Consider the following 26650-nt stretch of genomic DNA (forward strand, 5'->3'; position numbering starts at 1 on the left):
GAGAAAACTTGTGACTCCTCCTCCTCTCCTCTCTCCTGCTCTGCCCTAGCCCTCTGTCCTGCCTGGGCATGTCAGAGCACAGTAATCACATCCTTTTCACCTTCCTGCTCCACTGCCACGGCATGACCATGCTGAGCTGTGTGCTCACAGAGAGAGCAAACACTTCTGCACCCCTTTGCCTCACCTCCAGTGAATTTTTAACCAGGAATAAAAGGTGTGGCATCAACAGCCTGGAGCCAGCCCAGGGCAAGTGGTGCTGCCAGGGAGGCTGGGGAGGTGATCCCTAGCACAGATCCCCTGCGAGTAGCCCCTGAGTGTTGTCCACAGTCCCTGCCAGCCCCAGCACCCATGTGCATCTCCCTGGCAGGCAGAGGCAACCCCTGCTGGACACTGGGCAGCTCTCCAAAGCAGCAGACTTTGCTTCCTTGGCAATCCTGGCCCCATTTGATAGCCACAATAGAAACAGCCAGGCCACGCCAGGAAAATGTACCAAATCCTCCCCCAGCAGGATTTAGCCAGGAGGTTTCCTTGGGCTGCCACTAATGGAAACTTGCAGAAAAGAGCAGATGGTAGCAGAGACTTTGGCCAGACTGTGCTCAGGGAGACTGGGGGAGCCTGGGTAGAATTGGAGGAGATTTTCCACATCTTGGCAGAGTTGGAAAGGCAGACAAGGGCTGCCACACCCTTTTGTCCCACAGATGGAAGCCACATCGTGTCCCTGTTGTCCCCACGTGGGCAGCCCTGCGTGCTCCATCCGCGCTGAGCCGGGAGCCGGCCGCAGCTCCGTGTTTGTTATTGCTCGTGCAGTGTAACATTAACCCCGTGATGATAATTCACACCCTGCCTCTGAGGGTGAGAGCTGACCTGACAAGGGGCTGTGCAGGCAGCCAGCTGCCTGAGCTGGCCTGGAAGCGTTTTTACAGTTTCAGCTGGAAGCAGACATGTGATTGCCTGTGCCCGAGGCAGGACGGCTCCGCACTGTGTCCCCAAGGGCACTGAGCACAGATTTTGGCGTGGCAGCAAGCGTATTTGACAGGCTCAAGCCATTTGAGGCTTTACAGCACCAGTGGTTGTGTGCTGGTGGATGTGCCACAAACCCGCAGAGTGCCCCTTCCCCAAGCCCCTTCCCCAAGCTCCCCCACCAGAAGGCCTTTCCTGCTGCTGTCTTGCTCACAATTACTCCCAGCCTGTCAGCTTTATGAAGACGTATCCCAGAGGTTTTCCTCCGGGTGTAATTTGCCCTGACAGCCGCCTTCGTGCCGTTGTTTTCCTGTCTGTCTGGTAATGGGATTAGCCGCATGCAGATCCGGAGGTGATGGAAGGGGAGTGGGGGCAGAGCCTGCCAGCCCCTGTTGCAGGGCACTCCAGGAGCTCCACAGGCCTTTTGATGGCATCACGCGCCTGGCAGCTCCCCCCAGCTTCTGCCAGGCTTATTTTAAGCCATCCTATAATTTTCTTGTCAAATTAGAGTTCCACGCTGGGTTGTGTGGTGCATATTTTACAACAAATAGTCTCGGCTGAGAGGGCCTTTGACATGCACAAGTGTGGGCTGAAGCACGGCCAGGGAGGGAGATTTTGCAGGACTCGTAGTTGTAAGAGTGCTGGGACAATGCTGGAGTGGGGTGTCACCGGCCCCTGGACCACTGGTGCATCCTCTCCCCTCTGTGCAAGGGTGCTGGGGGGCTGTGAGAGCTGTGGAAGACACTATCCCACTCCAGCAAGGTGGGGCAGGAGGGGGAGCCTGGAGCTGCTGTCAGGGCAGATGGGCTGGTCTGCTACATGGAAATAGCTGTTTTTTTCTTGCTGTGTTAGCAAAACAAATCTAAATCGGCTTAAGTCACCGCCCTGCCTGCAAAAATGCCAGTGGCTTTTCCAGTTGTTACTGCAGGAGTCACCAGTGGCCAAGATGCTTGAGGGAGATACTTGGGCAGGGAGCTGCGGCACACTCAGGAGCTCTTGACTTGCAACGGTGCCCCAGGAGCCCAAGAAACTCTTGGGGGCTGGAGGGACCTTGCACAAAATAGGGCACAGATGGAGCTGGTGCTGGCTCTTGCCAAGGGAGGGGATAGCCCTGGCCATAACAACACCACCCAAACAAACAAATGAGACAGCCCAGGTTTTGCGAGGGCTGTTGCCGTGCGGTCGGGGAGCACTGGCGCCTGATGCTTCAGGATAGAGCCTCACCCACAGATTCCTACCTGAGGGCATTGACAGCTGAGGCATGCTCAGTCTAATGGTTAAATTAACTGGAACAAGGTCTGCAGATAAGATAAAGCTGTGCTTTCCTGAAGAGGCTGCTCTCCTTGGCGCTGGCTGGGTTGTTTCCCTGTCAGGCTATGAACCTTGATTTGAAATGATGCTTTGGGTGGGACCTGGGTTTGCTGAAAATACCACCCCTGCCCTTCTCCTGCTGCTCCCCGGCGCTGTCTCTGCCCAGCACTGGAGCTGCCCACTGGATGACCTTGTCTCTATGTGTGGGCATGGCACCATGGGCAGCACCCCAACAAAGAGGCATGAGCTGGCTGCTGCTCACTGCCACTCCAAGAAGGCTCCCACACATTCGGTTTTGTGTCCTGTGGGACCCTGGATGGCAGAAGGAGCAGTGACCCCAAATGTCAGCCTGCTGCAGCATTTCCAGCCAGCTCCCTCCAGCACAATGGGACTGCTCCATCTTAGAGCACTGACGGGTTTCTCACACCAGCATTCCAAGTGTTTATGGACTCAGTCCCTGTAAAATGGGCAGGAGGCTCTATCCCCTGGGCTCCCGAGATGCTGCCGTGCTCCAGGAGCACCTGTAGCCCTTCCTCCCTCCCCGCTGGGGCCCTCTGCCAGATGGCTTTGCTGCACTGCCCAGCCCTGTGCATGCCTGCTGATCAGGGGGACAGGAGTGGGCAGGGTGCAGGCACAGCTCCCGTGGGGTGCAGGATCCAGGGCTGTGCCCCACAGCAGCCTTCCTGCTGAGATGGGCTTGCTGGGATTCATGGAGGTTTGCAGGGCACACAGCACCATGCTCACTCCTGGTGAAGCAGGCTGGGTGTAGCCCAAGGTCCGTGGGTTCTGGTAACCCAGCAGGGCCAGCCAGGACAGCCGAGGAGCCAGGAGGGGCCAGCAGGCACACAACCCTGTGCAGGCAGGGTTGGCAGAGAGCACCATGTGCCTCAGTGGTGCCTTCTTTGTGAGAGTGGCCCCGGTCCTATGCCTGCTCTCTTGAGTGAACAGAACAATCTCCAGAAAGTCCATGGGGACACGGAGAGGAGGAGATGGCCAGGCTCTGCTCCAGCCGGGTCACTCGGTGTGCAGTGCCATGCAGAGGCACCTGCTGCCCCAGCCAGGGTGGGAGCATTCCTGACACAGGAGGAGCTAGGCCAAGTGGTCCATGGGGACTGGCCACAGGGCTTGGCCAGCTGGAGGAGACTTGAAGGAGGGCAGTTTTCAGCTGCCAGCTGGCACAAAACCTGCCTTAAAAGGGATTGCAGCTGAAGTCATCTGTCCGAGCCAGTCAGTGGCCCCAAAGTAGCCTGGCACCGTGTAGGAGGGGGAGCAGGGCCACCAGAGGGGGGACAGGACATGTCCCCTATATTTCATCAGGGTGCCAGCTGCACCCCTCATGGTGTGGGGAAGGGTCCTGGTCTGGGTAACCCAGTGGGGTGCTCACCCAGTGTGTGGGCATGCATGTACTGGTGCCTCAGGGCAGGGAGAATGGGGAGGAGGCAGGGTGGAGGCCCTTGCAGGACATTCTGCCTCCCCTCCCATACTGCAAGACACTGTCTCAGCATCTCAGCATGACTCACGCCTCAGCCAGGAGCTGCTCCCGGTGACATCCTGCTGGCATGGGCGCTGCCCACCCTGCTGAGCCCAAGGCTGCCCTTGGAGCAGGATGGTGCCCCCCAGCCTGCAGTGGGGCTGCCAACTGTGGGATCACAGACCGGGACCACTGGCAGCAGCAGGGAACATCAGCAGGGGGATTGTGCTGGACGAGAGGCTCCTGGTGCCAGGTTGGGTCGTAAAGCAGTCTCAGCTGAACGTGAACTTCGCCTCCGGGCACAGCTTGCCGCCTCTCCTCCTGCACCCACGGGTGGGATCCGGTGTCAGCAGGGCCCTGTTTGTGTCGGGAGGGATGCCTCGCATTTTGGGAGGCAGTCACTAGGCGTCCTGGTGCTGGGTTTCACAAGCCCTCATGACCTTTCCAGCACAGCAACGTGCCCTGGGGAGGATTGTTTCATACAAAACAGACCTTTGGATAGGCTTTTCATTTCCTTCACAGCCAAGCACAAAGGAACAACAAGTCCTCCCTCCTAATAAAATGACAAAGTCAGTGACACGGATGGGCTGGCTCTCCACAGTGAGCGGCGCCGTGTGCCGCACCCACGCCATTCCCAATGTCCTGCAAGAGCGGGGTTACAGTCCTGAACTCCCGCCTGCTTCACCCCGCACCCCAAAATTCCCCATGGACAGGAGACCCTGCCTGAGGCTGGACTTTTATGCTCCCTTGGGAGAAAAACGTATCTGTGTTCGGAGGGGGTGAGCCCAGGTGGGCAGCACCCCATGAATCTCTGTCTGGGATTGGGGTTAAGTGAGAGATGCCAAGCACAGCCCCCGCTCGGAACGGGGCTCTCGGCCACCCCCCAGCACACGCGTGGGCCGGGGCCGGGGTGCGGAGGGGACAGGGCTGTGTGTGGGGCAGCGGGGGTGCGGGGCTGTGCTCTGCGAAGGGCGCAGGACGGGCAGCTGGAGGGGCTGCAGGGCCAAGGGCTGCGGAAGGTGTACGGCTGGAGGGGGCGCAGGACCCCGTCTCGGGAGCCCTCACAGGGCCGTGCCCCGGGCTGTCCCTCCAGCTGCGGGCGGGGTGCACATCTGGGCGGGGCGCACATCTGGGCGGGGCGGGGCGCACATCTGGGCGGCGCTGGCGGGGCGGGGCAGGCGAGCAGTGACTTCGGCGGGGCCGGCGCGGAGCATCCCACAGGCGGTGCGAGAGGAGTCCCGAGCCCAGCCGAGCCGACACCATGCCCAAGTGTCCCCGCTGCCAGAAGGAGGTCTACTTCGGTAAGGGCTTCCTGCCCCGACCAGCCGCCCCCACCTCGGGGCACCTGCCGGGCACCGATCCCGGGCTGTGGGTCCTCTGGGCACCCCGGCTTCTGCCCCCCATGCTGAACACCCCATCACTGCAAATTCCTGGGGTATCCCAGAATTGCTCTGCCCTGCGCTGTGGGTCCCCGGGGTGCCCTGGGTGGGTGATCCTGTAGATCCACCCCCAAGGAGATGCCTGGCTGCAGAGCACGGGCTGCGCTGGGTGCTTCCAGAGCAGCAAGGGAGCCCAGCCTCACTTCCTTCCCAGCACAGCCCGCAGCCCTGAGCCGCTTTGGAGCCCAAAGGGCCAGCTGGTAAAGCCCGCTGCTCTGAAAGCCTGGGCAGGTGAAGCAAGCGCCTTCCCAATGGCAAATCCTGCCCTCGGGCAAGTGCCTGGGTCAGTGGGTCGCCCACAGGTTGCTCTGCTGTGCTAAACCTAGCGCAGCAGGATGACACCTCTGGGTGCTATTTTTAAGTCGCTGTTGCAGGGTAGGTGTGAGCCTTGTTGAGCTGCTGTCTGCTGCTGGGCTTCCCGCAGGTGTCTTCCCTCCAAACTGGGGCCCCAAAGCTCCTGCCCCTTCTGGGGCCATGGACCTGCTGTCCTGTCTGAGGGTATTTGTGGGGTTTGAGCTTCTCACTTTGCTATCAGCTTTTGGAATGGGCAGGTTCCTCTGCCAAACCTCTCCTAGCACAGCTGAACTTGAGACTTGCTTGGCATAGCTGAACTCGAGGGGTTTTGCAGGGAGCAGCTTAGAGACACTTCCTGCTTTCTGACTTACTCAAGATGAGGGATCTGGAACCGAGGTGCCATCCCTGACTTCTTTCTCTACTTTATTTCCTGTGCCCCAACTATTTGTGCTCAGCCAAGGAGTTGGAGGCTCAAACACAGGAGCTGCTCTCTGTGCCTGTCAGCGGTGCTCACCGTGGGGAGCTGTGCTGGGGCTGGTGTGGGCTCTGCCCAGAGCTGCTGGGGCTGTGGTTCCTGCGGCTGGGAAATGTTCCCTTGCCTTGAACTCACTGCTTGCAGCCAGGCTTTGGGATGGTGGTTCAGGCACAATAGAGTTTGTGGCTCCCTCCTGCGACTCAGGCTCCTGGCGTGCCTCATTTACCTGTGTGCCTTGATATCAGGAGGCACCGAGGCGCTGGTGGCAGTGTGTGCCTTTCCCTTGGGTCTGGGTCAGTCCTGCTCGGGGTGAGCTGGGTTTGCTGTGCCTACAGGTGTGGCCATGGAGGAGCTGGGATGGCACGTTTGACCAGGGAGGGGTTTGACCTTGCACTTTTCATGCTTGCACTTATTACGAAATGTGTCTGTTGGTGCAGAGGATGAGGAGGGCTCAAAAGCTGTTGGAGGACCAAGCAGGATGCATGATTTCTGTGCCTGCAGATTATCCAGAGCGTTGGCAGAGGAGGCAGAGCAAGCCTGGCTCTGGGGCACCCTGAGGCTTTTGGAGCCTGGTGGTCCTGCTTGGGCGTGCCTCAGGCTGCTCTCAGCTAAATCGCGTCTGTAGAGAGCAGGGGTGGGGAGGAGGTGATGCTGAGAGGACTAGAGATGGGGTTTGCAGGAATTTTGCCTTCATGCCTGAATGCTGTAACGAGCCTTAGCAGAGCTCCTGCCCAAGTGCTGGTGCAAATGCATTACAAGAGGTGGGGAGGCTGTGCTTCTTGCAGAAACCCTGTGATAGGAGGGTCCTGCCTCGGGCCAGGCTCAGGCTCCTAGGGGGACCTGGGGGAGGACACTGTTGCTGCTGCCAGGCTGTGGGCACAGGAGGCCCTTTGTGCCACTGGGGAATGGCAGCAGGGCTGCCTTGTGACATTTGGGCACTGCCCCCGCTCCCACCTCTGCAGCCACCAGCTCTCCTTGCACAGGCTGTTTTGGGCATATTTAGGCTCCAAAAAGGTGCTTCAGGCTGCCCAAGGCTCCCCAGGGCATGCACTACCCACATTGGCTTGGTCCCATTTGCAGGCATGGGGACAGTGTTCAGACCAGGCTTTGACATGATTCCTGTGGACAGCTCTGTTTAATCACTTAAAAAATTTCCAGGAGCTTGGCTGCCAATATGAAGAGCACACATGCCTGCAGAAAATACCCTTCTCCCCTGCTGTGCTCCAATTAAAAGGCCCCCTGTGCTCCCCCCTCTCTCCACAAACATGTCCTGGCTCCCATGTTGTCCCTCCCATGGCTGCCTGAACCCCTGCCAGGCTCCAGCTCTGCTCTGGTTTGCCATGCTGCCAGCAGAATCCGAGGTGTGGCTGGAGGGGACTGGTTTGTGTTGGCAGGGTGTGGCAATGGCTTTGCCTCCCCAGTCCTCGCCAGCATCCCCTTTCACCCCTGCCAGCTCTAGTGATTTCTTGGGCTCCAGCTCACTGGGGAGAAATTAATCCCCTTGCAGGCTGATGTTGGAAGGAGGGAGGTCCTCAGCTCTTTGGAAGATGGGGTAGCAGTGAGTCCATCCTCATGGATGCAGCCCTGCTCACCCTGGGTGTGGCACCACTGCTGCGGATCCACGTTCCTGCATGTGCATGGCATTGCGTGTGCACACTTGGGTCTGAACGCAGTGCCCTCTGTCCTGGACAGACAGACTTGAGAAAATGCCCAAAAATGTCCTCCCTAGGGCTGACGGCAAGGCAGCCAATCTGCCAAAACTAACTTGTGCCTGTTCAGTGCCTTAACTCACCCACCTCCTTTCCATGGCAGCCGAGAAGGTGACTTCTCTGGGGAAGGACTGGCACCGGCCCTGCTTGAGATGTGAGAAGTGTAACAAGACCCTGACGTCTGGAGGCCACGCAGAGGTGAGGTCTGCTGCCCAGCAGCTCTGGGTTTGCTGCACCTGAGGGCTGGGACAAGCAGAGGTGGGGCTGATGCTCTTTCTCTCTCCCTGCAGCACGATGGCAAACCCTACTGCAACCACCCCTGCTACGCTGCCTTGTTCGGGCCCAAAGGTGGGTGCCTGTGGCGGGGTCATGGAGGGAGTGAGGGGGCTCGGGGCTCCTGTCTCCTGGTGAGCTCCGGCCCTCGGTGTGCTCACTGTCCCATGGCAGTGCTGACCCCACTCTGTCTCTTCCAGGGTTCGGCCGGGGAGGAGCTGAGAGCCACACGTTCAAATAAGCCTCAGGTTGGTCCTTCCCTCGGAGCTCCCCTCCTGTCTCTGGCTCCATGGGCTGGCTGGGGCTGTCCTCCCTCAGGCCAGTGGGGAAGGCAGGCCTGCCACAGCATCCCTCTGGGCTGGCTGTGACTCCCAGCCCTTGCACCAGGGCTCAGGAGCTGCTGCCAGCTGCTCCTCTCCTCCAGCCCCGGCTGACTGTCAGCAGCCGCTTGGCTCTGGCACCGGCTGCCAAAAGCTCTTGCTTTGTGACCCGCTGGCAAAGACAGGATCTGTCCTGGAGCACCACTGTCCCTGGGATATCTCTGCTCCCAGCCCAGCCTGACTTCATCCACTCCTCTCTTCCATCCCTCTCCAGGTCTGACGTCCAGGGTTCCCAGCACAACCTGAAGACAGCACAAATACACCGCAACAGACATGCATTTTTGTTTTTAATTCACCCTGTACTAGACTAGCACGTTCAAAGCAATAAGTAACCAAGGCTGGGCTGGTGTGGAGAGAGGCTGTGCTCCAGATGGAGTGAGGCCAGGGTGGGGACGTTGGGTTGCCCTGCCGGGTAGGAAATTTGGCTGATATTGCTGAAGGCTGCCTGGAGAGGAGACCGCGCCCTTCCAGCCAAAACCTAGCTCTGCTTCAGGCATCCAGCTCTCGTGGCCGGGCCCACAGTTGTATTCTCAATCTTTAATAAATGAAAAGATGCTTTCCTCCTGTCGCAGCTGTGCTCTCTGTAACAGGAGTCCCACGGGACCCGCTCATGAAGTGTTTGCCACCTGCTTGATACCCCTGTGGCCTTTGGATTGAGCCCCACACTGTGTGACGGTCCCACGTGCCCTCACCTGGGGCAGAGAGGTGTCTTGCTGGGGGAGGATTGACTGTCACATCAGGACAACCTGGTATTTGCTGCTTTTGATCTGAGCAGCCACCTGAAAAGGCCCAGGGAAGCGCGAGGTTGCTGCTGAGGCAGAGCCAGCCTCCCCTGGCAGGGACAGCAGAGCTGTGGTGTTAGAAAGCAGGAGCTGGCTCAAGAGCTTTGCTCTTTTGTGTTTCAATGTTTGTGCCCTACTGGAAACATGGATGACAGATGTCAAAGATGTCAACTTGAGGAATGTTTCTAAAATGATTTCTTAACCATGTCTTCCCCTAACCTGAACAACTCCATTTACATATTCAGAGATATCTCATCAGCCACTGGGATATTTTTGTCTACAGTTTATGCATGCATTTCCTTAGAGGCTGCTCTGCATTTTACTGTCACATCAGCCTTCCTGGGACTTGGCCAAAGCCCTCAGGGGTTAGAGACACATGTCCAGTGTCAAAATCCTTGGTGTCAGAAGCAGCCTGATCTGATAAGCATCTTAAAACTTCCAATTAAAACTTGCTCGATGCTGCGAGGCGCTGCCTCGCCTCCCACCCCAAAAGCACAACAAACACAGGCGTCTGTGTCAAAGGCAAACCCTGGCTATTGCTGCTCAGCTGTCATCAGACTTCCCTTCCCAGCAGCCAGGGCTCGTAGGGACCTCCTGCTCCCACTGCTGCCTTTGCCAGCAGCCTCCCAGGGGTGCCAGCAGCCTCCCGGGGGTGCCAGCAGCCTCCCGGGGGTGCCAGCACCCATGGAGCTGTGGCTCCTGGCCATCCACACCCGTCCCTCTCTGCCAGCCTGCCTCTGGGCACTGGGACATGGCTTTCCCCTGCCAGCTGAGCTTCAAAGCAAACTAGTGATAGAATCTCAGCAGCCTGACTGTGCCACTGAGATAGTGTTTTCCCTCAGGCATTTAAAGTAATGTCAAACACAAGCCCTGTCATCCTCAGGGTTGCATAAGTGTGTCCAGCTGGGAAAAGAACCTGTGGATTTGGCTCAGGGTCCTTCCCAGCAGGGCCCTGCACTAAAATTTCAGAAGCATCTGATTCCAAGTACAAGGGGCCAGGCCAGCAGGGATGAGGAAGGAGCCAGTGAAAGGTATGGAAAAGCAGGGGCTGCACAGGGGGAGGCTGGGGTGATCCAGCCCTTTTCACTGGCAGTGGCTGCAGCTGGGGCAGGAGGCAGCGTTCTGCAGTTTGCTGTGTGCTGCTGTTTGCAGTGTGTGCTGCCCAGGGCTCCCTTTTGCTTTTGTCCCTGGCCATGGATTTGCAGCGTACTTGTGGTGGCTGGGGACATCTCTCCCTGACCTGGGTGCATGCAGGGATGCAGGAACTGAGCTGTGCCAGGCCTGAGCTGTGCCAGGCAGCTGCAGCTAAGCTTGATCCTGCAGGTGCCTCCCTCTGTGCTGCAGAGGGAATATACGTGTGCATTAAAAAAACAGGGGTCCCTCAAGCATGGGCTGGGGACAAGCCCCTTGTTATTGATTGCCAAAATCTCCTTCTTAGAGTCCTGTTTTTCTGCTTGCCCTGCAGTAAGAGCTCCCACCGAGATGGCTTTTAGCCCCAGGACTTTCTGCTGGGATATTCTTCTCCAAGAGGCGTGCTTGTACAAGCCACACTCTCTGCCTCATCCAGCCTCGATTCTGTGAGGTTGGGCAGTTCAGGCACAGGTCACATCCACAAGGAGCCTTGGTCAAAATAAATATATGATAAATTGATTTTTTAAAAACTCGCTTTGGTCTTTGGAGAGGAAGCAGAAACAGCTGTATCTCATTTGGATAGGAAATCCACGCCTGAGCCAGGCCTCCCCTGGATGCTCAGTGAGGCTCGGCAGCGGCCGGCGCGCCAGGGAGGTGGGCTGTCAGCAGACACAATCTTTTCTCCTTTTGAACAGTAAATCTCTGTGGCCTGGAGTGCGACTGCACAGACAGCAGTGTGGTTTCCAGTGCCTCTCATCTGTGATGCTTTTGGTTCTGAGCCTTGGCAGGAGCTTGGGACAGGCAGGACGGTCCCTTCCCTCCCAGTGTGGTGATGTCCTGGCTGTGCTGCTCCTGCAGCAGGGAGAGCAAGATGCTGAGGGCAAATCCCAGCTTTCTGCCCATCTGGGACAGCAAAAGCTGTTGGGTGATTTACAGCATGGGGATGCCCAGCACAAAACTTCCCTGCTTTGGTGACCTGAAACGCCACCGTTGGTGACCCTGAAGAAAGGGGCTGTGCTTCCTCTGCCGTTATTTCCTAAGCTGGGGCTGAGATCAGTCTGTGGGTTGTGGAGTGATAGTTGCTATAAACACTTCATCACTGTGACAAAAAAACAAACAACATCACAGTTCCTCTGGCAGCTGGGTGTGGGCGAGCCCCAACGCCCTGGGTAGGGAAGCAGAAGAGATTTGGCAAAGACATAAAACCGGATGGGTTTAGAAACTTAACTGCTGCTGCTCCCCATCCCAGCTTTGTGACTTTCTGTATGGAAGAGAAAAGGAGAGGGGAACAGAAAGGGGGCTGGGGGGCCCTTCAGCCATGGGGGCACAGTGCAGGCAGGAGTGGCCAGTGAGGGTGATCTGACCCTGTGTCCTCCTCTCAGCACAGATTGACAGACCTTAATCTCAAGCAGGGGACAGACGCTTCCCCGTGCCTGCAGCTGGCAAGGGAGGTAGCTCAGGCTGGAAGTCCTACAGCAGGGTTCTCCTCAGGGTCATGCTTAGGGAGGGCAGCAGGCTCAGCCTCTGGATAGGGCTGTGTTCTGGCAGTGTGGCTGCAGCCTTCAGGTCACATCTGGACTAACATCTACTGGATGCCCAGGTCAAAGATACCTTGCTGGGGCACCAACAGGACCACTCACCCTCTCCTGCCAGCACTGATGGGGACACTGATGTGACACTTCTACCACTTCCCTTGAGGTGGTTTATGCAGCCTCTGGCTGGGGGAGAGTGGCACAGGGGCTGTGGCTGCAGGAGCTTCCTGCTCTGTGCTGTGCCAGAGCTCATGGGGATGAAGCCGGGCTGGATTGGGTGGTATCCAGCACGCCACCACTTCGGGGATTTTTAAGGCTGCTTTGTGTTAAGCTCAAAGAGCTCTGCTATCTTTTAGGTCAAAAAAGTGTCTGCCCGTCTCCTAACGCCTCAGAAATCTGCCTTATGCAGACAGTGGGGTAAGAGGGGCCGTGCAGCGGATGTCTTGCAGCAGGAACTCTGCCAGATCGCGGGGGACGGGACTTCCCATCCAGCTCTGCAAAGCAGTGGTTTGGGGAACCCCCATCTCAGCAACGGAAACAGCTCTGCAGAGGTGAAAAAGGCGGGGGTCAAACCTTCTTCCTGATGGGGAACAACACCTCCAGCAAACACTGAAGATACTGAAGGCAGAGGGACTCTGGGTATGACAGCCGGCAGTGTAACAAGCAGTGAATGGGAGCATGAACTGAGGTCCTGGAACCTGAGGTCTAGCTAGGGAGCAAGGAGAGGAGGGCACAGGCTGCTCCACTCTCACCCTTCCTGCTGCTGGTGATCCAGTGCTGGAGAGCAGCTGGGTGCAGAAAGCCCTGGGGGTGTTTATCAGGTCCTGGGTGGCTTGTCCAAGCAAGGAGCAGAAGCAGAAAAGTTGACATCAGACACTAGAGCTGAATTTTACTTTCACACCTCTTGTGTTATTTTCAATGAAACAGGGAGAGTTTCCAAGAGGGAAGGGCGCAAGGACTTCCCACTGAAGCCTCTGTCTTCTTTTGGTGAGTCTTGTGTTAAAGGCCCTGGGGGAGGAGGTCAGAGGGAGTTTCCCTCTGTGCAGAGGAACTTGGCTATTAGAGTAAAAAGGCTGAAACTCCCAAGAAGAGAGTTGCTGAGACCTCAGACCTCTTTTCTAATTGTTCCCAATTCACTTATCATACAGAAAGCCCTGCATCAGAGGGCCTCAAACACCAACACCTTTCTTAACCACCCAAATGCTGGGAGCTGACCTTGAATTTTGGTGGTAGAGCCCACACACAGGCGTGCTGCTAACTGCCTGTGTCCAGGAAAACCTGCACCAGAGCATTTGTGGAGTCATGACAGCATTGCTGCAGCCCATCTATGCAGGCAATCTGCGTTCACAGCCCCGTGCTTGCTTGGCTCCTTTCTGCCAGCACCATGGCCATGCTGCCAGGTCATGCCTTTTCCCACTCTGCTTAACCTGATGTCCCAGCGAGGGAAGAGCAAATGTGTATGAAAGGGCCAGGAGGGCGCAGGGAAGGAGCTGGAAATGTTTGCAGTGGAAAGCGGCGCAGCCTGCCTGACCTGCTCAGGGTGTGAAACACCGGCCACCCAAGGCTTCCCTCGAGCAGGCAGGGAGGGAAGCTGTGCTCTGCTCTGATGGCTGCTCAGCAGATACCACACCACAGGAAGGAGAGGGAAAGGAGAGGGGAAGAAGAGAGGTGAGGAACTCCAGCCACCCGAGCTGGTGGTGGAGCGTGGGAAGCGCTGAAGCCTGGCTTGGGGGCCTGGCCAGGAGACAGGCTGGCTCCCGCCCACGCCTTCACGGGGATAAAAGCATTAAGAAAAAACCCCAAAAGACCAAAGAAATTGTTGTTGAATTGTTGTTGCAGGAGGACTTGGTTAACCTTGCCCTTGGCAGAGCGGGCTGAGGTGACATCAGGGAGCGGGCAGGGATGGCTGCTATCGCATACAATCGGCATGAGGCAATGGGACAGGGCCACCGTCATCACCTCTGGCAGCCCTGTGGCGCACGCAGCAGGGCCGTGTGTGGTGGCGAGTTGCCATGGCACGGGTGCAAACAGGCGCCCTTGGCCTCACTGAGTCACCCGGCACGGCAATGACTGCAGCTGACACATTGCACCGAAAATGGGAGGCTGTGTGGCTGTGTGGCACCACGCGGGCCCAGGAACCCAGAAAGGGCAAAGTCCAGCGGCCTCTCCCAGCTAAAGCATCCCTGGCCACTCAGTATGTGCCTGGACTTTCCCTTCCCATTGTTGTCCCCACTGCCATGCTCGCCCTGAATCTGCCTCAGTGCCTGGGAGCCAGGGACCAGCTGATGAGCCAGCTCTGTCCTGCTTCCTTTCTATAGAGAGGGTCCTGGGGGCTTCCACCCTCCACGATGACATCAGGGTTTCCATCGGCCAGGACGCTATTGCTTGGGAGAGGGGAGGTGAGGGTGACCTGGATGAGCAGGGGTGCCATCGCCACCCGTGCTGGGACGGCACACCGGGGGCCGTCACACCGTCACCTCCGTTGTCAGTCCATAGCACACGGTCCATCTCTGCAGCAGGAAACCATCGCCTTCCCTTCGGCCTCCCCCACGCTGGGAACACGGCCCAGGCAGCCGGCAGAGCAGATAAGTGGGGCCTCGCGGGCTGGCACCAAGCACCCTCTGTGCTGCTGGGATGCTGAGAGCCTGGGATGCTCTGCCTGGCCTCCAAGCCGCCCGTGGCCGGGTGCCAGCCCTGCACAGCGCCAGGCGTCCTGTGTCAGCTGCGCCCACGGGGCTGCGTGCCGGGGGAGCCACGGCGCAAGGGAACGGGGGACACTGGCCAGCAGGGCAGCCAGCCCTGTGCTGGGCTGCCACGGGGCTGGTTTGGCAAGCGGGAAGGACAGTGGCACGGGGGCTCTCGGTGTGGATCCCAGCTGCTGAGTGGTGATGTTCTCTGGCCCGGGGCTTGGCTGGGGGACAGGAGCCCACGGGAGGGGTGATGGACAGAACCACTCACTGGGTGTGCACCGGGACATGCAGGAGAGCCCTTGTCTCTGCAGCTGCCCTGGGGAGGAAAGGCCTAGACAGAGGAATGTGTGTGGGGACAGGGAAAGCTTTGAGCTGGGTTTATGGAGTGGTCAAGAAAACACAGGAAATTGGCTGCAGCTGAAGGTCCTCCTGCCTGGAGACTGCAGCAGGGACGGGAAAATAGACAAGCGATGTGTCATGGAGGGAGCAGACAGCGCCCGATAGCAGCAAGGCTGGAAAGCCAAGAAGGATGCCAAAGACAGCAGAGGACTGTCCCGGTTCGATAAGGCTCTGGGCAATAAAAAGGGACTTTATGGGCTCTTGGAAACCAAAGGCAAGGAACCATGTGGAAATGCCAAGCCTGTCAGGAAGGAGAGCAAAGAAGTGGATACAGATTGCTGAGCTAGAACTGGACAAGGGATAAGGAAAATGCTTTCCAGGCCATTAGGAAAGGAGGATGTGAGACAACAGCTGCTGGAGAAGATATTTTAAAAATCCTTAAGCCTGGATAACTCACACCCAGGGGTCCTTTCAGGGCTGGCTGGAGCAGGAGCCAGGATCCACAGGACAGGGAGAGCTCTAAAGCAGCGCTCAGCACTGGAAAGGGCTGTGCTCCCCAGCACAGGGGTGGGAGGCAGGGAGCAGCAACCAGAGGGAAGGAGTGCAAACAGAGTTCACGTTGCCTGAAGGACCCTTTGGACCACTGCGATTTCTCTCCTCATTGCAAGCGGCCATTTGGCTGCAAGAGCCTGTTGCGTAGCGCGAAGGAATTTCACATTTTGTTTCATGTTGTTCAGATACTGGTGGAAAAAAAAAGTAAAGGCATCACGCTAGATCCATAGTGAGCACATTAAATGGGCTATGAGCTGGGGAACTGGCCAAGAAACCACCAGTGGGGGCTTCCAGCAGGTCTCATGGCCAGGCACAGGCAGGATCCCCGCGGCGCTGGCGGAGCAGCCCGGTGTCCCTGGCACACACAGCTGTGCAAACCCACAGCAGGAATCCATCTCTGTGCCAGCTTTTGGTTCTGTAAATCCCGGTCATGGCCAGACTTCCCTCAGGAGCTCAGGCTTCTCCTACAGAGCAGCTCCGTTTCTCCTTCCCCACGGCCCCCCAAGGATTAATCCCTGAGATCGCTTCATGTCGGGGGTTGAATGCCTGCGGACCCGAGCCGGCCGCTGAGCGAGAGGCAGGAGCACGGCAGCGCTGCTGCTGCTGCCCGGCGCTGCTGTGCCGTGTCCGCGGAGCTCTTCTGACTGCAGCACAGCTGTGCTCTTGCCAGAGCCGAAGACGGCTTTTGCAACAGCTCTGTCCACCGGGAAGGGTGGGGGAAACTCGCAGGGCTTCCCCAGGTGTTTTCTGCCGGGGCAGGAGCGGTGTCCATGGCTCGGGGAGGTGACATGTGTGGGTCACTGCCCGGGGCAGGCCATGAGCGTTCTGTGCCCCGAGCCGTGCGCGCAGAGCGAATAAGCGTCGGGACCACCGGCGGTCAGGGAGGTGCGGGGAGATGCAGGGACATCCAGAGACATCCAGGGAGCTGCAGGGTGATGCAGGGGACATGCAGGGAGATGCACGGCGGTGCAGGGAGATGCAGGGACATGCAGAGACATGCAGGGTGAGAGGCAGGGCTGGCGCGCCCGCAGTGCCCCCTCCCTGCGGCCAGGGGGCGCTGCCGCGGGGAGGGCGGCCCGGAAGGGCGCTCCCGCTGGGGCCGGGGCGGCGGGAGCGGCGCGATGCTCGGGCGGCAGCGGGAGCAGCCCCGGGAGCGGGGCCCGGCGCTGCCCGCCGCCGTCGGGGCGCTGTGCCGGGCCCTGCCGCCCCGCGCCCGGCCCGCCCCCGACACCCTGCGCCGCGCCAGGTTCGACCGGCCGCAGGCGGTGAGAGCCGGCCGCTCCGCCCGGAGACCCTGCGGGGCACGGGCACAGGGCAGCGGGGACCAGCGGGACACCCGAGTGCGGCTGGGCCCGGGGACAGGCTCGGCATGGCAGCGCGACGGGCGCTGAGCCTTGGGCAGGCCCTGCGTGCGGGGCTGCGCTGCGGCCCCGGCTCGGTGTGCGCCCAGCTGAGAGCTGTGTTAGGGAGCTCTCAGCAACCTCGCCGCTCTGGGAAGGGCTATGCCTTACTGTGGTTGTAACTTAAGGCTTGGTGTTTCACCCTGGTCTGCGACACTTTCTCGGTGTCGCCTGGGGTTTGCTGCCCTTTGACGTACCCAGCTTGGGTCGTGCTGCTTTGCCTCCGAGGCTTCCAGCTCGCACACAGGGTACCTCCCTTCCTCGGCTATTTTAAGGGTTTTACGAGTGTTGACTAAGATTCCAGCCATAAGAATCACTAGTTGAGTTTGTCAGCATGCTGTCCTTGTGCAGCCAAGCAACGATTCCCAGTTCCAGCTCATTCTGTTGTGCCGCTTTGTGAGTTTGACGCTGTGGTCAGATCTTACCGGTGTGTTCAGGTGCTTGTTTGACTGCGGGTGAGCTGTGCCGTATGTGGTTTTATCAGAGCAGATTTTGGAATGTTCCTCCACACGTGGGTCTCGCAGTAGAAGTGCTGGGTGTTGCTGTGCAGCCCGCGTTAGTCCTTTTCTTTTTGGGTGCTCCTTTCTGTAGATTCTGTGTTCATCAGGCAGGAACATGAACAGCAACACTGACATACATGAACCTGCCTGATCAGATGGTGTTGGCTGGATCAGCAGGTGTGCTGTTCCGTGTGCGATGTTCAGATATGGGCTTAATTGCCTAATTAAGACTAAATAGTATGGCAGATATTTTTCCTGCTGATCTCCTCTTCTACCCCTCTCTTTTGCAGAGTCTGGACTTCTGGAAGCTGCTGTATGTGCTTCTGAAGCAGATCCACGGGGGCAAGTGGACAGAGTCTGATGCCATAGGTAACATCATTCTGGCTGACTGCAGTTTCCATCTGTCCTGGGACTGGTTTTGTAGCACCTTTGGCTGCTTTCTCCCTGTTGGGAGTGCTCTGTTTTGAACACCCGTGCCACCAATGTACCGGGTGTCAGGTTTAGTGGTGAGGGAACGAGCTGTGAGGCAGGTTTGCTACTCTTTGATGTGCTTTGTCCTGGAAACTGGGATGTTTCCACAGACTCTTGCATCCCTGTGACATTTTATTGCAGGTAAATCTCTGCAATGATGTTATGCATTCTCAGTATCTGCAAAGACAGAAGCGGATTTGGTTTTCCTTTGGTTCCTTCTTTTCCCATTCCCATTCATACCATGATTCTGTTGGTACCTTTCTATCAGTCCTGTGTCAGAGCCAGGAATTGCAATGTGAGAACCATAAAGGCAGTGTTTCAGATTGAAGTTCTGGACAAAACAAGAAATGGACTGTGTGTGATTATTTTAGGGGGACTGTGAATAATGTCTTTATGGACAGGACCACTGCTCCAGAGAGGAGCTGAATGCAGATAGGCTTCTCAAAACAGCAGAAGACAATTTTCTTCTTAAACGTATGTTATTCCAAGTACAACACTACTCCCCATCTTCTCTCTTGAAACATGTCTATCTAGGGCCTTTTGGGAATTGTATTGTGATGAGTCAAGGTCTCCTCATGCCAACTCCACTTAATATTCACTTTTGCCCTTGAAAGCAAAACACCCTAAACAGCACTGTTTAAGCCCTTGATTAGCTGTGAGCCTGGTGGCTCTGTAAATGGAATTAAGAAAGGTTAAGCACTGTGGAATGCAGAGCAAAACCACCAGCATAGTTTAGCTGGTAGCTCAGCAGGAAGTCCTGTTACTCGCAGGACTGCTATTTTTCATTTGTCTGTTTTTATTTTTCCACTCATCCACAGTCTGCTGTGTATGGCAAGTCTATTTATTGACTGTCTCCCACAGCATTGTGGATGTGGCCCTGCACATGTGCAACCTTATTGGATCCTTGCTGCTCCCATACTAATTGGCTGTAGCATTTGGGGACAGAATTTCCAAGTGCATGTGGCAGGATCCTGGGTCTGGAGACAGCAAACACAGCCTCCACTGGTATATTGTGAGGTAGCAATGTGTGCTTCTGCTGAGAACTGCTCAGCTGATTTCTGAGAAACCTTTTTAGTCACAACTTGGTGATTAAAGCTGAAATTCAGGCTGGAGAGCTGTACTGTTTTTCAAATGACACTAATTACTTTTGCTTGGCAAGTGAATGAGTTGTCTGCTCTGAACACAATCGATATTTTACTGCTTTTCTTCTCTGCCCCAGCTCTGGTCTCTTGTGTATTTAATGAAAATGAAATAAGCCTTGGGCATAGGCACTAAATAACTTTCTCAGGTTTTTGTAGGATCCTGTTACACAACAGAGAACTGAAACAGATTCCTCTAATCCAAGTCTAGTGCCTTAGTCCACAGATCAAGCTTTGCTTTTCTTTGCTCTTTTTGTACAACCTCTTAATTACCTTGGTTAAAACAAGGAGAGCAGCAGTGGCCAGATCCCAGAGGAAGGCTGTGAAGACTCCTTTGGTCTGGGGGTTACTGTGCATAGAAACAGCTTTCTGGAAAAGAGAAGCCATTCTCCAGTGATCTCATATCCTTTATTTTTAGAAAGGAAACACTGATCTTTGGCCAGCTCAGGAATCCCACTGATGCCTGCCAGTCAGTGGTTATAAAATTCTGCAGCTGGCTTCTGGTTTCTGGTTCTGTGAGAATTTTTTCTTCCCACAGTGAAAAGCACTTAACTGTAAACTTTGGTAAAAACTTAATGTAAAACCCAGCCCCTTAAACATGTCACAGCAGTGGGCCACTGGACACTGGAGAGTCAGAGTAAGCTGTGTGAATACGCTGGGCATAACCTTGCTGATGAAATCACAGGTAATGGTTTCAAGCTGCTTGTTCTTCACAGAGGCTGATGAACTTGGTTAACAACCTGACAGGTAGCAGTGCAATATGCCTTTGGATGGTTGGAGGAAACATTTGTTTTCTGGGATTGCTGTTCAGTTTTTATAGCATGGGAAAGAGGTCTGGAGCTGCAATAGATTTTTGTTTGTTTGACAAATGCAGCAGAAAATGTTTTTCTGAACAGTAGTTTCCCATAATACCACTACCTATGCAGGTGTTCCTTGTCTGAGTGCATGAAGTAATGGATCTGTGTCTGTGATTGTACTTGGTTTGTAGTTCCTTTCCATTTTAGCCTGCCAGGCTAGTGCATAGCTCTTATTTGAATATCATCTTGTAAATCACTGAAAATGTTTGTCGGGACTCACAGAAAGAAAGAAGAGCACAGCTTGAGTATAGTTTTAAGTGAGCTGAACCCTGAGGTTCATCCCCAGCTCGGTCTTACTTGCTGAATATAGTTTTATAAATAATATCTGTGGAGAAGGGGATTAGTTGGGAGCCTTGTGAAGGTCTTCCAGTATAAATTTCCCAATCCTAATGCCATAAGAAGACATCAGAGAGGTGTCTGGTGTGTCTCTTCTGTCTGAGTGATGTTTTTTCCTCTCTCTTGGTCGCACATTATGGAAGAATCCATCTTGGTCCTGGGTACTCACATAACCTTTACTGCCATTTATACTTTTGCCTTTTAACTTGAGCATTCTAGAGATGGGGAAAACTAAGGGACTTCTCTAAGTCACAGGAAGGCTCCTTGAGCCCCAGTTCCAGGTCCATGGCTTGACTGCTCACTCCCAGTTCCTGCCTGGTACACCAGCTGTACCCTCTCCTGTGAGGGCAGCATGTTGCAGAGGGAGACATGAAAGAGGGGGAGATAAAGGATCAGAAGAACACTGAAATTCAGGTGGTGAATTGCTGTGGTGGATCTGGCCTGAGTGATATATCAGAGCAGGGAAATGGTGATAAAAGAAAATAAAAGACACCTGACCTGCTTTCCTTTCCTCCACTTTGATATGTGATTTTTTGATGAGCACCTTGAACTGCAGATGGCAGCATGTGATGCTTATTTGCTTTGAAAAAGGAGGAAGGCGTGTACTGATCATCCTTCCTTTTGGAGGATTTCTGCCTTTACCTGTTATGGCAGTTCCTTTCTTGACAAATGCACACAGAAAAGGAAAGGATGATATGAAAACCCTGCTCATGTAAGAATGTTCACAAGTTATCAAAATAAATTCTGTAATATCTCCGTGCTCCTCTTGTGCTTGAGGGATTGGAGAGCACATCTACAGGAAGATTTTTAGCAAGCCATAGGCATTTCTGCCTGACATGGGGAAGGGAAGCTGCTTGTTTCATTCACAGGGTCTGTGGAAAGAGCAAATGGAGTGATTTAGGTCTTTTGCTCTGTAGGAATGCCTGAACTGCATGAAACTCTAGATTCCTCTAGCTCCACCCAGCTGTGACAGCTGTCAGAGGGAAAGAAAGGAGCAAATCTAGGAGGATGCTTTCACGGCATGGGGGAGTATTCCTCCAGCAGTTTACATCTCATGCTTTCCAGTCCAGAGAGTGTTTGTGTTTCATAAGTTTGCATGAACTGGTGTTCTGTAAATCCAGTTTCTCCTTGAGCCTGAGTGACTCTTAGGAGTCCATAGAGTCCCACAGTGAGCAATTTCAGAATTGTGCTGCGTGTGTGAAGAGCGTCTCTTTTATCATGTTTTGACTCACATGCTTGCTAACTTTGTTGGCTCACAGTTCTTGTGTTGAGTGTTGTGCAAACAAATCATCCACTCTTCACCCATTGCACAGCACTCAGAATTTTGAAGAGTTTTGTCATATCCATTCTTGCTCTTCTTCTTGGCCTACTTCATCGCTTCTTACGATGCAGCTGTTCTGTACTTGTGATTGTACTTGTCCTTTCTCTTAGTTTCTTTCCAAATCTTCTGTAGCCTTAATGGGAGAGAAGAAATAAGGGTCACGGTGGGTATTTGTGTTCTGTTCAGTGTCCTTGCTAGGTTTCTCACACTGTTTGCCTTTGGATGCCTGTCAGAACCAATTGTGATACTGTCATTAATAACCTTATCATCTGAGATTGTGTTCCTGAGCCCAAGGAGCAGTTCCAGGTCCAGTCTTATGTTGTAAGTCAGTAACGTTAGGAGCACTTCTTTCTTTGTGCACATAATTTTTAATTTTTTTCTAAAAATACTTTTATCTGTCTTTTTAAAGCTTGGGCTCAAGGTTCTGCAGTCCTTCATGATCTGTCTGCATTCTTTACTACTAATATCACATCAGCACCAAGTTTTCTGTCACTGTCACGTTGTCTAAGTGTCATTCTGAGTTGTTTGAGCAGCAGCTGTTTAGCACAGAGCCCTCACGTGAAACCACTATTTGTTCCTGCCCTCTGGTTCTTGTCTCCTGGGTACTTGTAATTGATCCAAGCCTTTTCTTCTCCCTCCACTGCAGTGCCTTGGTTTCTTTGTGCAAGCTGAATCCCAGTGGGAAGTCTAAATGTCTTGCATTGGTTGAATCTTCCTTAATCATTTGTTTCTTGTTGCCCTCAGAGAACTCCAGAAACTTTCTGAGCAGGTTTTCCTTTTACACCTGTTGGTTCTTAGCCAGTATGTGTTGTTTTCATTGTCCCCCTAATTATGTTCTTTATTCTGTTTTTGACTTAGTACAGAGCCAAGGCTTATTGAGCAGAACCTTTTTTAATAACAACCTTCTCTATATTTCCTCAGTATTTCACAGTCCTGCAGTGCCTGTCTTGTAGCTGTCAGGTAACATTTGCTGGTGTGAAGGAATATGGATCAGAGCATTCCTGAGAATTTAATAGCCCATGTGCTGTGCTGCATTATCTCTGCTCTCTGGTGCTCAGAGATTTGCAGCAGGCTGTGAAACTCCTATCTCTAAATTCCAGTTTAGTTCAGGAGTAGAGTGGTTCAGAGTGTTGACTAATTCATAGCGTGCTTGGTGACTCATAAAAAATGAATAGGTGAGTTGGAGTCCCCTTGTAGTGGGGGTGGCTAGTTGCCTTTGTTGCCTTTGTTTTCCAAGAGGCCATTACTGGTCATGATCCCAACTTTGAATTTCTTCTTTTCCCTGAGCAGTTCTTGCAATCAGAATGGGGCGGTATAAAGAAGACTTTTATCCTTTCCCTCCTGTCCTTCACCAGTTGTTGATTGTTGCATATAGATAAAACCTTATAAAATAAAGGCCTTATAAAATATGGTTTAAACCTTGCTATTCTGGCTAAACTAACCTGTTAAGTTCCCATGAGAAAAAAAAAATTATAAAAATAAAAATCAGCTTATGTAACAATCTATTCTTATGAGAAAGTGTTCGCACCTACAAAAATAAGAAGTCTATCCCGTGAGAATCCATGAAGAAAAGATATAAACTATCTGGAAAGAAAAAAATTTGATCAACATGTACATTAGCCATTACCAACCAATCAAATGAGTTTCAATAACTTGCTAACCTATTAAATTCAAACATGGTACCTATGGTACCTTCTAATACCATACAAAAGTAAGCTGTGTACAATAAAGATTCAGCTATTCTTCACAAAAACCAAGCATCTCATCCATCTCATTTCTATCTCTAACACAAGGCTACAGCGACACTTGATAAAGACTAAGTCCCCACTCTGTTCCTAGGCTGGGTTAAAAGTGCTGCCCTCCTCGGAGGCAGCAGCTGTGGAGCTGAGTGGGTGAAGGCAGTGCTGCAGGCTGTTACTCTCTGTTGTTTTGCTCTCCAGGTGCCCAGGTCGGCTTTGTGAAGTGGGCGCTGTGGTACCACGGCTACGGCCGGCTCCAGCTCCAGCGGCTCCCGGCCGACGGCTCCGCGGGCAGCCGGGAGCTGCTGCTGGCCTTCTCCTGGCTGCTGCACAGCCCTGGCCTCCTGGAGCAGCTCCTGGCTCGGAACAGAGTGCAGACTGGGGATGAGACCTCTGTGTGCATGGTGAGCATGCTTGTGTCCTTCCACCCCTCCCTGTCCACAAGTCACCTGTGGCAGCAGCTGTGTCACCACCAGTGTGTGATGGGTGCTGTCCTGGTGCCTTGGCAGGTAAGTGACTTCAGCTTCAAAAAAGGCCAGCGTCTATTTTCTTTCCCTTCTCTAAGCTTTCCGTGTGCAAAGCTTAGGGGTTCTTTCGCTTTATCAAACTCCCACCCCTGCTTGAATTCCCTGATTCCTGTTTCTGGTACGGGTGAGACCACTGTGGAGGTAAGTGAATCTCTTCAGTCTCTCTGCTTCTGGATCTTGGGCTTCCAGACTGAGCTCTGAGTGGTTCTGCAGGGCAGGCAAACAGGTTAGCAGTGAGTGCTGGCTGTGTTGGCACTGTTAGGTAGAGCAGGTAAGGGTAAGGCAAATAATAGTTTTTGCAAACAACAAGGTCTCAAATGGCAGCTCCTGCCCTTGAGGTAACTAATGACCTTTGATAACACACTGGAGTGGGTTGTTTTTTTCCGTTAATAAAAGCTGTTAGTACATAGAAAGTCTGTTCTGAAGTAACCATCATCTTGTCAGACACTAATTACTGCTCAGTCTGCTTCAAAATGACAGGCTCGCAGAATTTCTTAGTTTTTTGGCAAAGGACTTTGTAGGTCAGAAGCCCTACCTGCTGATTATCTTGTGGTGTCTAAAGTGTGTGGTCTTTCTTGAACCCATATATGTTTTTTCCCTGGTTTTCTGCAGCCTTTTCAGGGGGCACCAAAGCAGGAAAGCTGCCATATAAAAACAGTGTCTTCAGAAGGAAAACACTTGTACAAATGGAAAACAGTTCAAGGGAAAGAATCCTTTTTGTAACAACATTACAAGAAGTATTTTGAGGAAAGGGACCACTCTTGCTGCACTACAATTATTTGCTGCGCAGAAGAGGGAGCACAAGAGGCTGAGCTGTGAGTGGCAGTGCCATCTACTTATGTGAAGGGTGCCTTCAGATTTCAGAAAAAACACTGCTGGACAACTTTTTACTTTCAACTTCTCTTTTACCTTTTTCTTGTTTTTCATCTGCAGTAGCAGAGTTTTGGTTTTTTTAAATTTTTTTTTTTTGGTTAAAGTTTTCCTTAATTTCTGTTACAAAAGAGTGACAAGTGAAATGTGACATGAATTCAGGGAGTGGGGCAGCACCTGTGTTGTTTTCTCTGAAGGCTTTAAGTTTTGCATTTCCCAAAAAGGGATGAAAGAACTATGATAATACAATGTTATCTCTTATGGCCACACATACTGGTGTGTCTTTCACTTCAATTCTCACCTGCTGTACTTGTGTTTCTCAAAAAGCTGGAATGAATATTAAATGTTTTTACTTCATAACTGTCCAAAACAGTGTTTGGAAAGGCTTAAGAGTCTGAATTTTTTTTCCAATAGACCAGGCAAAAATTGTATAGACTGGAAGTTGGAGTTAGCTTGTGTATGTAAAGCTCATTGTAAAAATGGAAACATTTCTTGTATGGTGTTCATCCAGCAGTTTTCATGCTCCAATAAAAATAGGTATTTACAAGGGAAAAAAAAAAGAATATAGTTACAGCATAACTAGTGGGTTTTGTGATTCTCCATCACAAGAAAGTTAAAACAAATGGAATTTTGAGGGAGAGGTCTTATCTTTTATTTGATCAACTAGGCTTTGCAAAACCACTAAATTCAGCCTTCAGGTGCCAACCAAATGAAGATCTAGGAATGCACTGGCAAGATGCAAGGAGGCAGTGGTGGGTGAGGAGGAGATTCCAATAGACCAGGCAAAAATTGTATAGACTGGAAGTTGGAGTTAGCTTGTGTATGTAAAGCTCATTGTAAAAATGGAAACATTTCTTGAATGGTGTTTATCCAGCAGTTTTCATGCTCCAATAAAAATAGGTATTTACAAGGGAAAAAAAAAAGAATATAGTTACAGCATAACTAGTGGGTTTTGTGATTCTCCATCACAAGAAAGTTAAAACAAATGGAATTTTGAGGGAGAGGTCTTATCTTTTATTTGATCAACTAGGCTTTGCAAAACCACTAAATTCAGCCTTCAGGTGCCAACCAAATGAAGATCTAGGAATGCACTGGCAAGATGCAAGGAGGCAGTGGTGGGTGAGGAGGAGATGGGTGGGTCACACACCTCGTTTTGGTCAGTGAATCAGCTCCTTGTAAACCACTCATGGAAGCCTGTTTTTGTTTGTTTCATAGAAGTGTTAAGTTTTATTGTTGTTAGATATCGTTATTTGCTAGCTGCTGTTATTTGTGAGGTAATCATGTGGCAAAGCCTGCTCATCAGCCAGTGTTCAGCAATAAAATGCCAAAATCTCAGTAAGAGAGGGGGAGGGCGAGGTTGTCACTTTGGTACCTGACATTTGTAAGTTAACACAGCAGACGTGTAGTCTCTGCAGTCTTGACTCTCTTCTATTTCAGTAAAGTGAAGGAAAAAGGTAAAAGAAGAGGAAAAAAACTTCATTTGGGAAAGATCTGTCTCAAAAAATAGGAGAAAGAAAAGGGAATGCTCTTTAAAACAACTGAAATTAAATTCTCCATTGAGAACTTGAAAAATCTTCCACTGAATGGAATCTTTAATGATTACAAACAATTTTCCTGAAATGAAAATGTTGCAAAACAAAAATCCATGAAATACATTTGTTTCTGTGCATGGCTGAGATCTCTGCCAAAATGAGCAAAGTGTGAAAGCCACTACTTGCTGGAAAAGTACATCTGTTGGTCTACCAGTGAGAATAAATTTGAAGAGAATCCTTACTCTTTGTCTTCATTTAAAAGGAAAGGAGTCTCAATACCTGTAGGCATAGCTGTAGTTCAAACTGATATTCATGTGGTTTGCTTTTAAAATTCTGTCTGAAATCCATAAAGAGGAACAGGATCTGTTGTGTGAGAAGAGAGAATGGTGCTAATCCCTAAATTAAGTGTACAGTCATGTTCTGACTGTTCTTTCAGCCTAAGTTTAGAACAAAGCCTGCTGAATTGCTGATAATGTGCCAAATAACCAACATATCAATGGCCAATTAATTTAAATAATTTCATTTCAGGCTACCACACTCTGGCCTTCTTTTCCTTTGCAGTTCCTTAGCAACACCATTTTCTTTCCCTGCAAATTGAACACTTCCATCAGCTCTAAAGG

The 26650-nt window shown here is 52.8% G+C and overlaps 2 protein-coding genes across 2 annotated transcripts in view; both read left to right on the plus strand.

Annotated features, from left to right (window-relative positions):
• Positions 1 to 4866: 4866 nt before the first annotated feature.
• Positions 4867 to 8872, plus strand: CRIP1 (cysteine rich protein 1). Its single transcript, XM_041478892.1, has 5 exons — positions 4867 to 5043; positions 7763 to 7857; positions 7950 to 8007; positions 8133 to 8180; positions 8527 to 8872. Exons 1-4 carry the CDS (start codon positions 5004 to 5006, stop codon positions 8171 to 8173), a joined length of 234 nt encoding a protein of 77 aa, XP_041334826.1. The 5' UTR covers positions 4867 to 5003; the 3' UTR covers positions 8174 to 8180; positions 8527 to 8872.
• Positions 8873 to 16458: 7586 nt separating this feature from the next.
• The window catches only part of TEDC1 (tubulin epsilon and delta complex 1), a 67748-nt gene continuing 57556 nt past the window's right edge, over positions 16459 to 26650 (plus strand). The window contains exons 1-3 of the mRNA XM_041479079.1: positions 16459 to 16603; positions 17529 to 17607; positions 23303 to 23505. Of these exons, the coding sequence (XP_041335013.1) occupies positions 16460 to 16603; positions 17529 to 17607; positions 23303 to 23505 (426 nt within the window). The 5' untranslated portion in view covers position 16459. The remainder of the gene's footprint in view (positions 16604 to 17528; positions 17608 to 23302; positions 23506 to 26650) is intronic.

The sequence above is a fragment of the Pyrgilauda ruficollis genome, unplaced genomic scaffold (assembly GCF_017590135.1).
Source record: "Pyrgilauda ruficollis isolate IOZ18807 unplaced genomic scaffold, ASM1759013v1 scaffold47, whole genome shotgun sequence".
NCBI classification, from domain to species: domain Eukaryota; kingdom Metazoa; phylum Chordata; class Aves; order Passeriformes; family Passeridae; genus Pyrgilauda; species Pyrgilauda ruficollis.